We start from the raw sequence: 10,762 nt of genomic DNA on the forward strand, positions 1-10,762 counted from the left end.
TTTTAATACAAAAGAAGTTTACAAGTATCTATAACATGTTGCTGACACATGCTTAGTTAACACCCATCATCTGGTAGTGTGTACATAATCTTACTAACTACATACCTTCTTTTATAATAATTCTTATCCTTTTTCTTTTTCTGATTATTTCTAGGAAATTACTTCAGAAAAGATGCCATCTATTCCCATAAAAATTGCCAGTGTGATACCAAAAACATCGTTATGTTTGTAGCTCGAGTCCTGGTTGGAGATTTTACTCAAGGAGACATGGGAAGCCCGAGCCCTCCTCCACCCCCATACGACAGCTACGTGGATACAAAGTTGAATCCCTCCGTGTTTGTCATCTTCGAGAAGGATCAGATTTACCCAGAATATGTGATTGAATATACTGAACTAGACAAAGCCTGCGTGATTAGTTAGAAATGATGAATACAGCGTCATAAAGGAGGCCATAACCATCCTGTTCTCTTACAGAGCCAGACTGCCCCAAATAGTAAACTTGTGCATTTCCTCACGTAGTTATCAAATTGCCTTAGATCAGTGGTTCCCCAATTTTGTTAACACATTTGAATTATCTGGGAAGCCTTCTAGCAATTCCAGTGTTCAGACTGCATCCCATTCCAACGAAATCACCATTTCTGGTATGACAGCTGGGCAGTGGTATTTATAAATCCCAAGAATTCAAATGCGCCATAAAGTTTGGGAACCACTATCTTAGATGTAACTCAGAACGACCGACTTCTAAAACTCCCAGCTACTCTTCGTTTATTGTATGACATGGTTTTGTTTTGGTTAAATTGCAAAAAAATTAACTTGGGCAATTTAAGAGAAATCTAAAAACGCCTATTGATGTAAGACAGTACTGCCTTTGGATGGAAGATTGTGGAAAGTTGGAGGGAAGGGGCGTATTTTTAGGAAAATGCTGGGGGCGGGGGAAGAAAAGGTCATTTAAATGGCAAATCTGAGTTGAGGCATATATTTCTTTATCTCTGCGTTTATTTAGGGGACTCCATCCGGGTTGACTCTCTGGAACGCAATAAAAAGAGCCGCGAAGTGTGGCTCAGAGAGAAGCAACCAACTGGAGTTCATTGCCCATTTGGGTTCTTCATATATAATGATAGAGACGGTTTTTCAGGCTGAACTTTCATGAAATATTTGTATTTTAGGGGGATCTGAGTCCCAGTAACCAGATTCACACAAATATGACTGATAAACCTGAGTGCTATTTTTAGTTGTTCACCGTAGCAGATGAGGCTCACCAAAGAATTGGGAGCCGGGCCCTCCCTACTGGAGGATGGGCCCCTTAAGAAGGCGAGATTTGTTTCCTGGTGAGCAGAACAAAGAAAACAAAGCTTCAAACAGGACTCAAACCTGCAAGGGGCTTCTTCTTTCTACATATAACGGATTGTTTGCAAGTATAGTACAATCAGTTTTTAAAGCAGTTGAGGGTCTTGGACCAAGAATTCCTTCCTTATAATGAATTAGGTTTTCCATTTGAACATTCTGTACCATTCGCCAAAGTTTCCTGCTATGTTCCTTCCAGCAGTCATGTTATAAAACTTAATTAGCATTAGAGTTGATTTTCCATTAGTCAGATTTGTAGATCAGTAACAAACATCTCCACAACCCCTTGGTTTAAAGGACTCCCCCGGTAACAGATGTATAGGGATTTTTTAGGGCAGGGTTATTTTCTGGGAGGTTCACCACAAGTAGTTACTCTAATGCACTTTTTTTTTTTTTCTTGAATGGTAGCTCCTGTTTAGGAGTTTTCATTTCCTGATTTGGCTCTCACATTGTCAGAGATGCAGTTTGTCCAACTCTGATTGGCCAATAGACCTCTGAATTTGTGTATTTCACAGGCGCCTCTAACGCAACCCGTCCAAAGTGGAATTCTCTGCCTCCCTCAAACGAATCATTTTCTCCCCTAGTATTCTGTATTCAGAAGTCATTCTTGACTTCTTCCTCTGCTTCCCCCAAGCTGTTTCCAAGTCCTGTTTTACTTCTGAAATATGTCTTTGTCCCCTTCTGAGCTGTATTTTACTCAGTAGTAAGAATGGCCACATTTAAAAATTTTTTTCCTTAATCTTTAAAAACTCAAATCTGATCATGCCTTTGGGATAAAGTTCAAAATCCTTATTACGGCCCCACATGATTTATCCTTCCCTACCCTCTAATATTTATTTATTTATTTCCACACAAGCCACTCCGGCTTCCCTTGCTCTTTGGTTTCCCTTTCCTCCTGGCTTAGTGGTTCTCATTTAGGACTCCTGCCTTTAAAAAAAAAAATGACAAATACATTGTGATATCTACTTCATTATCCTTAAAATGCAGTTCAATGGTCATATATTCTACCTGCACACAATTGCAGAAATAAATTTAAAGTTAGTTAACATTAGTGTAAAACGGAAATACAAGGTACGTGACTTGGGCACAGCTATATTAGAAGACCTAGTCAGATGTTTACACCTAATGAGTAAATTCAAAAGAAGGGAGAAAATCAAAACTGAGTTTATACAAAGAAGTATATAGGAAAACAAAGGAGCAGGGATAGGAGTGGACCTTAGAATAACCTGTTTGCATGTGATAGTACTTATAAGAGAAATATCGAAATAGCCTTAATTGAAATAAACAGTGTGCAAGGCAATCTACAGATTGTCGAGATGGAGAAAATGAGGGAATATTGTATTTTTTTGCAGACGAGCGATAGGTCAATACAAGAATGTCTAGTGAGACATTCAAAATTCGTTTAGGGTGCAGAGTAGTTTCTTACTGTGAGGAACTGTCCAGAATATTGCAAGAGGTTCAGCCTACGTGGCCCTCATGTACTTAATGCCAGTAGCAGCCTCTCCTCCCCCCGACTTATGGTGGCAACGGTAAACCCTAGCACATCTGTTCACCCTTTTCAGAGCAGTAACCTTTCGTCACATCCCTTTTGTTGGCCTGAGAGGAATCGGTAATACAGTCTACTCACACACATGGATTTCTTTAAGAACCAATTTAATGCCCCAACTCTATTATAATGGAGAAATAGAAAGAAAGAAATTTGTAATGAGAATAAAATTCAGTATGGAAATGCTCAGGCATGACTATTCTATACGACATCCTGCAGTAGAAACTTACCCCTACTTGCAACGAATGGGTTTGAGTTTCAGAGTCGTTCAGAGGCTACTTCCTACAAAGAAGTATGGGAAAATGAAAGATTCAGAGGTGTATGTGACTCTAGGATGAAAGCAAGCGTTAGGGTAAGTCGTAACAGACCATATAGCTTTTCTGTTTTGGTAAGAAACAGAGCGAAATTACCTTAACTGAAATAAGGATAACAGATTGCCTGAGAGGAGAAAAAAAAAATGAATGATTGTCTCTCAGGCGAGCTGTAGGTCCTACGTAAATGTCCAGCCAGGGCATTAAAAAGTCGTATAGGATACCGAGTAATTCTTCTTTGTGTGGGACTAACCCATCTACTGCAGATACGCGTTCTGCCTGGCTGCATCCACCCAATGCCAGGAATAGTTCCCAATAATTATGAAACCAACGACCTATCAATTTCCAAAACCCCACCATGAGGACCACTGACTTAGTTAATATCTAGCATCCTCAGATTAGTTTACTATTCCCTCCGTGAGGAGTCTAATAAAATTAGATACGATGCTTGCTTCCCAAACCCCCAGGTTTTTTTTTTTTTTAACAAATAGTTTATTGTCAAATTGGTTTCCACATAACACCCAGTGCTCATCCCCACGAGTGCCCNCAAACCCCCAGGTTTTAAAAGTCTTTGTGCCTTTCTCTGTTCATTTTTAGCATCTGTCCAACTTGCAGCTGTTTACTTTCTGTATTAGAATGTAAGCTCCTTGAGAGTCACATCACCCTGTCTTGTCCACTGTTCCATACTTGATACTTAGCTGAATGTGTGATTGACTGATATATTGGATACCTTTTATTGAATAAAGTAAGCTCAACTATTTATATTTCAGTAGTTGAGTTGTATTTCTTCTTCAAGCTTAATTCTAGACTATCCAATAAAGAGGAATATTAATTTTGCTCTGTTGCCTGAATTTGCTTTATTTCTAGGTATCTCCAAAAAAGGTAATCAGCTGAAGACATGAAGTTATTTGATGGGGGACAGAGGATGTATTTATCCCTTCTCGCCTTTTCATTCCAGGACTTGATGACCAGGGATTTGTCAGTACAATGCCCAGGAAAGACAGGGTGGTGGTGATTGACAAGCCCATGGCTGGTTGGCACATCTGTCTAGGGGCTTAGAGAAGGAGAGGCTGGAAACTGAAAAATATACTTTTCTTGGTCCCAGGGGTGGGAACAGAGCATGGCTGAACCACAAAAGTTAAAAATATAAATGGTTTTTGGTAGAATTGTCCTATCAGTCCCTCCTTTAGAAACCCTCTCCACTCATTTTTTTTTTTTTAAAGTGTATTATTTTGAGGGGGGAAGGGGCAGAGAAAGAGAAAGAATACCAAGCAGGCTGTCATCACAGAGCCTGATGCAGGACTCGATAACGATGAACCGTGAGATCATGACCTGAGCCAAAATCGAGATCTCGTCAGGCGCTTAACTGACTGAGCACCCTCCACTCATTCTTTTTGATTACAAAGATTGAATGGAAAGAAAGAGGAAAAAAATCCCTATATGGCAGGGGAAATGTGATTGAAGCGAAGGGAAACCCATTTAATTTGGATCCCAAGGTAAATAAAACAATCTATAGCCAATCCCTTGCTATCCAAGCACCGAAAATACTAGCAACACCAAGCATGGGAAGATTGGATCTTTTTCAGTTATTTATTTGTTCTATTTGTTTATTTGCTTTGTCATAGAAGGCTCCCCGCTTTTCAGAAATGTTTATTTGAGAAGATGTTATTTAAAGTCTCAATTTTTTTGTTCTACAGTCGGGAAAAGGTGCCATTATTTGATTTCTGTGGTGGAACAGTCCAGCATTTGCTGGAAGCTGACCTAGGGAGCAAGCATCTCAGAGTCCTACCTTTGGTACTGTAAAGATAATTAGCATAAAGGGCAAGCCATGCTCAATGCTAAAGGCACAGTGGGAGCCACCAGGACCACGTTGAAAGACCTGGCTGGGAGGCAGCAGGGGACAACAGGCAGGTTCCATTTAGAAGGTTCTAACGGTGATACTAGCACATGTGCTTGGAGTGACTTGTTGAAAAACCTGTGCTGGACAAGTGTGCCTGGAGCAGTCAGCCGTTTGAGAACAAGCTCCAGAATCTGGGTTGGAGGACATATCAGAACTTACAAGGAACCACCTGAATCCTAGAAACCGAAATCCTAAAATACCACTTGAATCTCAACCCTCTGTGTTTCTCTGTTCCATTCATTCCCTTGTCAATCTTCCTTTCCTCTTCAGCCATTTCTCTGTCTCTCCCTTCGTTCCCTAAAACTCTACATTCCCGATAGTCTGCTCTGGGATCTTCCTCTCTCTCTCTCTCTCTCTCTCTCTCTCTCCACTAATCCTCATGAATCTCATTTATTCCCATACTTTAGTTATCACACCACTTCTGATTCCAGAATCCGTACCTCTGCTGAGGAGTCAAATAACTTCCCCAAAGTTTCACAACTAATGAGTAACAGACCAGCATTCCAAACCCCTGGAGTCTAGCTCTAGAACCCACATATTAACCACCATGCTAGGCTTCCTCTCTAAGGAACAGTCCCTACCCTTCCCTTTGACTTCCCACCTTTCTCCCCCTTCAGACATTCATTGTGGACAACATACCCAACACCCCTAGGCTTAGAGCCTCATATCCTCCTTTTCAACATCTTCACACTTTCAGGCATCGACATCCATTGCCCTATGGCTGTTAGTCAGAATTGCTCTTTTGAGATTGTGAACTTTTTTTTTTTAAGTTTATTTTTGAGAGAGAGAGTGAGCAGGGTGGGGCAGAGAGAGGGGAAGTGAGAGGGAACCCCAAGCAGGCTCTGCATGATCATCATGGAGCTGGAGTTGGAGCTTGAACTCATGAACTGTGAGATCTTGACCTGAGCCGAAATCAAGAGTTGGTAGCTTAGCCGACTGAGCCACCCGGGTGCCCCTGAAGTTGTAAACTTGTATACCCTACTTCTGCTGTGCCCTTTAGCTTTCTTGTTCTCACACATATGCATCCCGTTTTGGTCTTTCCTTCCTTCCTTATCTAGCCCTGAACCCATTCAGCACCTGACCGCTCCTTTGGTTAATACTTTCAATCACTCAGAACCTGTGACTTTATGTTCTATCCATTTGGCAAACCCACAATGGATTAACCAAATTCTGTTTCTATAAACATTGAATTGTTTTTTTATTTATTTTTTTAATATTGAGTACTTTGAGTACTACTACTACTTTTTGGTACTGGTACTACGTACGCCTGGTATTCAGCTTTGCCAAAGGCCTCTCACCACCCACCTGCCCTGTCTGCTCTCATTCCCCCACCCCCATAGGACAGCTTTGTTGCACCTTCACCAGCCTCCTCACATGACCCCTCCCCCAACACACACATTCGCAGACTTGTCTTCTACTTAACAACACAAACGGCTATTAGCCTTTTTTCTCCTTCATCTTAAGCCTACAAACTTGTCTTTTGATGTACTCATCCTTGCTTTTTTTCCTCTTGTCTGTGGAAGAAGTATTTCTTCTTCTGTCTTAGGTTAATTCTTCCAATGTCCCATCCTCTCCCACTGTCTTATGAAAATCACCCGCTGAATTATTCTCAAATTTCAACTCTCCCTTCTTACTGGCTTTGTTCACTTGGCATAGATAAGCCTGCCTCTCCTTTAATAAAACACCTCCCTCAATCTTATGCCTTCCTCTAATTATCATTTTATCACTACCTTATCTTTTCAGATAACTTATTTTAAAAAGTTGGACTTTCCCATGGGGCACTTGGGTGGCTCATTGGGTTGAGTGTTGACTCTTGGTTTCAGCTCAGGTTGAGAGCTTAGCGTGGAGCCTGCTTGGCCTTCTCTCTCTCCCTCTGCCCCTCTTCCCCACTCAGGCTCTTTCTCTAAAAGATAAAAAGTTGGATTTTCCCATTTTTCCTTTTTTTTTCTTAGCCTACAGAATTCTGCCTTTTCTCATTATACCTCCGAAATAAACGTGCTTAGTTTATCAACATTCTTATAGGGAAATTCCCTCCAGCATTTTATAATGCTGACCATCTCCTCCTTGAAACTTTCTCCTCTGTGTGTCCATGAATGAATCTCATTTTTCTCTAGCCTCTCTTTATCGGTTTCTATCTTAGGCTGGCTTCCTCAGAAGAAAATAAAAAAGGATTGTATGCAAGGAGTTTATTTGGGAGGTGATCCCAAGAAACACTGGTCGAGAAGTGGGGAGGTGAGTCCGGGAAAGGAAGGCAGGCAATATAGGGCATGTTAATGAGCAGGTTATAGCTGTGGGCAACTGAGGCTCGATGCCACTGACAAACCTTCAGGAGACTATGGAATACACACTTTGAAGTTGCTCCACCTGGGGAATAATGCCCTGGGGTATTCATCCACTATCTGGTAGGAAAAACTCTTCCTTTATCCTCTTAGGTTCAATTTCTGGAGTGTAAGTTTAACTGTCAACAGACAGATGAACAGGAGAGAAAGAGAAAAAAAAGTTCATCACATACATATGAAACAAAGTGACTCCCTAAACAGTTAAAGATTAGGGTTTATGTACCTAAATTAGTAGGGGGCAGGGAGAGGGGAGAAAGGCCTTCTGTGGGAAGAACTAATGGATTTCTAGAGGAACAAACGAGATAAGTTTGTGATAATGTTTGTTTATGCAGGTGCTAGTGATCTCTGTTATTTTATATTTTATTTTATCTTACTGTATCTTATCTTATTTTACTTTATTTCTTCATGGCCATTAAACTTGTCCAGAGAGAGAATCTATGGCAGCTCCATTTCCAGAAGTTTCTGCTTTTCATGAAATAAGGGAAAGCTCCAAGAAGGCTTCTTTCTACATCTGTTGAATCTCAAATGGTCTTTAGGTTAAAATAATCTTCCTACCAACTCTGGGGCTGTCAGTGGGCCCCCACACCGCTAATTCCCTAGCATCACTAATCATGGCTTCTTCCTGGAGTGTTCTTGCCTTGGTATTTCCAGCCTGCCTCCATTGCTGGCAAGCTTGCTCCTTCTGCAGGAGAAAGACCTTATGTAGACAGTCCAGGTGCAAATGCAGTCAAAAGACTTGGGCAAGGCTTTAGAGCTACTTCCGCTCTCCTTAGGGTTTTTCTCTTCCCCCTCTGGCCCCTTTAATGCTGCTATAATAGAAGGCTCTATTCTCTCATGCTTGCTTTACACACAATGTGGTAGGAGATCTGATCAACTCTCACAGCTTCAGTTACCTAATAATCTGATGTCACTCAAATCTATATTCCCCTCATCTTTTGTAAGCTCTAGATCTGTGTGCACAATACAACTGCCTACTGAGCACTTGGATTGTCCACTGCAAATCCAATACAATAGAAATTGAAGTTATAGTCCCTTAAATCCTCTTCTGTTATTCCTTATCTTGTCTTGCTTTTCTAGAAATCCATTCATCTCACTCCTGCCAGAGATCTTTCTAACACGCCTCTCTTAAGTATGGTCAGGCACTATTTGTTAAGTTTACAGGTAGAGTAATGAACAGGACAAACCAGATTTCCTACTTTCACGTGCCTGAATTCTACAAATACAGAAATAAATAAGGAGGAACACGATCAGTGGTAAGTTCCATGTAGAGACCGAGGAACCACTTTCGATTGGGAGGTCAAGAAAGGTCTCGTTGAGGGGTGCCTGGGTGGCTCAGTTGGTTAAGTGTCCAGCTTCGGCTCAGGTCATGATCTCACTGTTCGTGGGCTCGAGGCCCACGTCGGGCTCTGTGCTGGCAGCTCAGAGCCTGGAGCCTGCTTCGGGTTCTGTGTCTCCCTCTCTCTCTGACCCTCCCCTGCTCACCCTGTCTCTCTCTCTCTCTCTCTCTCAAAAATAAAAATAAAACATTGAAAAAATTTTTTAAAAGAAAGAAAGGTCTTGTTGAAGATGTGTCATTTAAGCTCAGATGAAAGATGGAAAGGAGACATCTAGAGCAGCGGAAACATTCTGTGCAGAGGGCTCCTGCCTCTTCCGGCTGAAATTCCTTCAATGGCTTCCCATGCCTTCAGGATAGAAGTCCAAATTTCTAAGCATGGCAGAAAAGATCTGGCCTCTCGCCAGTCACCTTCCTCTTTAGCTTCTTTACATTACATGCCATCAACTCTTTTAATCTCCACAACTACCTGCAAGATAGCTGGCTGAGTTCCTCCGTTAGGTCTGAGGCATCTCTGTTCTCTGTCACTGTGTGACCAGTGGCTCAAAGGCTGTTCATTAAATGAGCAAGCTGTTGGGCAGAAAGGATAGCTGCTTCAATTTATTTATAATAAAAAATTTTTTTTATTTACATCCAAGTTAGTTAGCATATAGTGCAATATTTCCAGAGTAGATTCCAGTGATTCATCCCCTATGTATAACACCCAGTGCTCATCCCAACAAGTGCCCTCCTTAATGTCCGTTACCCATTTAGCCCATCCCCCACCCACACCCCCTCCAGCAACCCTGTTTGTTTGTTTTTTTTAACGTTTATTTATTTTTGAGACAGAGAGAGACAGAGCACAAGCTGGGGAGGGGCAGAGAGAGAGGGAGACACAGAATCTGAAACAGGCTCCAGGCTCTGAGCTGTCAGCACAGAGCCCGATGCCGGTTCGAACCCACAAACCGCGAGATCATGACCTGAGCCGAAGTCGGACGTTTAACCGACTGAGCCACCCAGGCGCCCCAGTTTTCTGTATTTAAGAGTCTGTTATGTTTGTCTCTCTCTGTTTTTTTTTTATTCTTTTTGCTTCCCTTCCCTTATGTTCATCTGTTTTGTATATTAAATTCCTCATGAGTGATGTCATAGGAGTGATTTCTCTTATATATTGCACTTAGCATAATACCCTCTAGTTCGATCCGTGTTGTTGCAAATGGCAAGATTTCATTCTTTTAGATTGTCTCGAGTAATACTCCATTGTATATATACCACATCTTCTTTATCCATTAATCTCTGGCTAGACATTTGTGCTCTTCCCATACCCTGGCTATTGTCAATAGTGCTGCTGTAAACATTGGGGTGCATGTGCCCCTTAGAAACAGCACACTTATATCCCTTGGATAAATACCTAGTAGTGCAATTGCTGGGTGTAGGCTAGTTCTGTTTTTAACTTTTTGAGGCAGCCCCAAACTGTGTTCCAGAGCGGCTGCTCCAGTTTGCTTTCCCACCAGCCGAGCAAAAGAGAACCTCTTTCTCCACATTCTCACCAACAAGGATAGCTGCTTCACAGACGCACAGGTCTAGACTGGTGCGGGCCAACGGAAATAAAGTGAGTGCCATACGTAATTAAAAATTTGCTCGGAGCTACATTAGGAAAGTCAAGGAAATAGATGAAACTGTAAGAACATTTTATTTCAATACCATCAATCGAACACGATCGACAAAGTTCTTAATGAGAATCTTCGCATTCTAAATCTTTGCAATCCAGGCTGTGTATCTCACACTTACATCACGTCTCAGTGCGAACTGGTCCCATTTCAAGGCCTCGACAGCCGCATGCGGAGTCCTTCCCCCAGCAACTCCCGAAGGCCACCCGGCCACCCCGGGCGGCCGGCGGGGCCCCTTGTACCGCATTACCTGTTTTACCTTTGCAGTCGTCACGGGCACCGCGGACCCTCTCATTCTGCTGACAGGTCACGACCCCCCCCCCCCCCCCCCCACCTAAGTCCC

At 42.1% G+C, this 10,762-nt stretch overlaps 2 protein-coding genes across 3 annotated transcripts in view; both read left to right on the forward strand.

Annotated features, from left to right (window-relative positions):
* Positions 1 to 3,079, forward strand: part of ZC3HAV1 (zinc finger CCCH-type containing, antiviral 1) — a 66,670-nt gene extending 63,591 nt beyond the window's left edge. Inside the window, exon 13 of one of the 2 annotated variants that reach the window (XM_077781028.1) lies at positions 155 to 3,079. In XM_077781028.1, the coding sequence (XP_077637154.1) occupies positions 155 to 420 (266 nt within the window). In that variant the 3' untranslated portion in view covers positions 421 to 3,079. The remainder of the gene's footprint in view (positions 1 to 154) is intronic. The other variant, XM_077781029.1, reaches the window with a different exon arrangement.
* A 309-nt stretch (positions 3,080 to 3,388) lies between these two features.
* Positions 3,389 to 10,762, forward strand: part of ZC3HAV1L (ZC3HAV1 like) — a 20,521-nt gene continuing 13,147 nt past the window's right edge. The window contains exons 1-4 of the mRNA XM_077781080.1: positions 3,389 to 3,428; positions 4,160 to 4,234; positions 10,234 to 10,361; positions 10,521 to 10,657. Coding sequence (XP_077637206.1) covers positions 3,389 to 3,428; positions 4,160 to 4,234; positions 10,234 to 10,361; positions 10,521 to 10,657 — 380 coding nt within the window. The remainder of the gene's footprint in view (positions 3,429 to 4,159; positions 4,235 to 10,233; positions 10,362 to 10,520; positions 10,658 to 10,762) is intronic.

The sequence above is a fragment of the Crocuta crocuta genome, unplaced genomic scaffold (genome assembly GCF_008692635.1).
Source record: "Crocuta crocuta isolate KB4526 unplaced genomic scaffold, BGI_CrCroc_1.0 scaffold228, whole genome shotgun sequence".
Taxonomy (NCBI): Eukaryota; Metazoa; Chordata; class Mammalia; order Carnivora; family Hyaenidae; genus Crocuta; species Crocuta crocuta.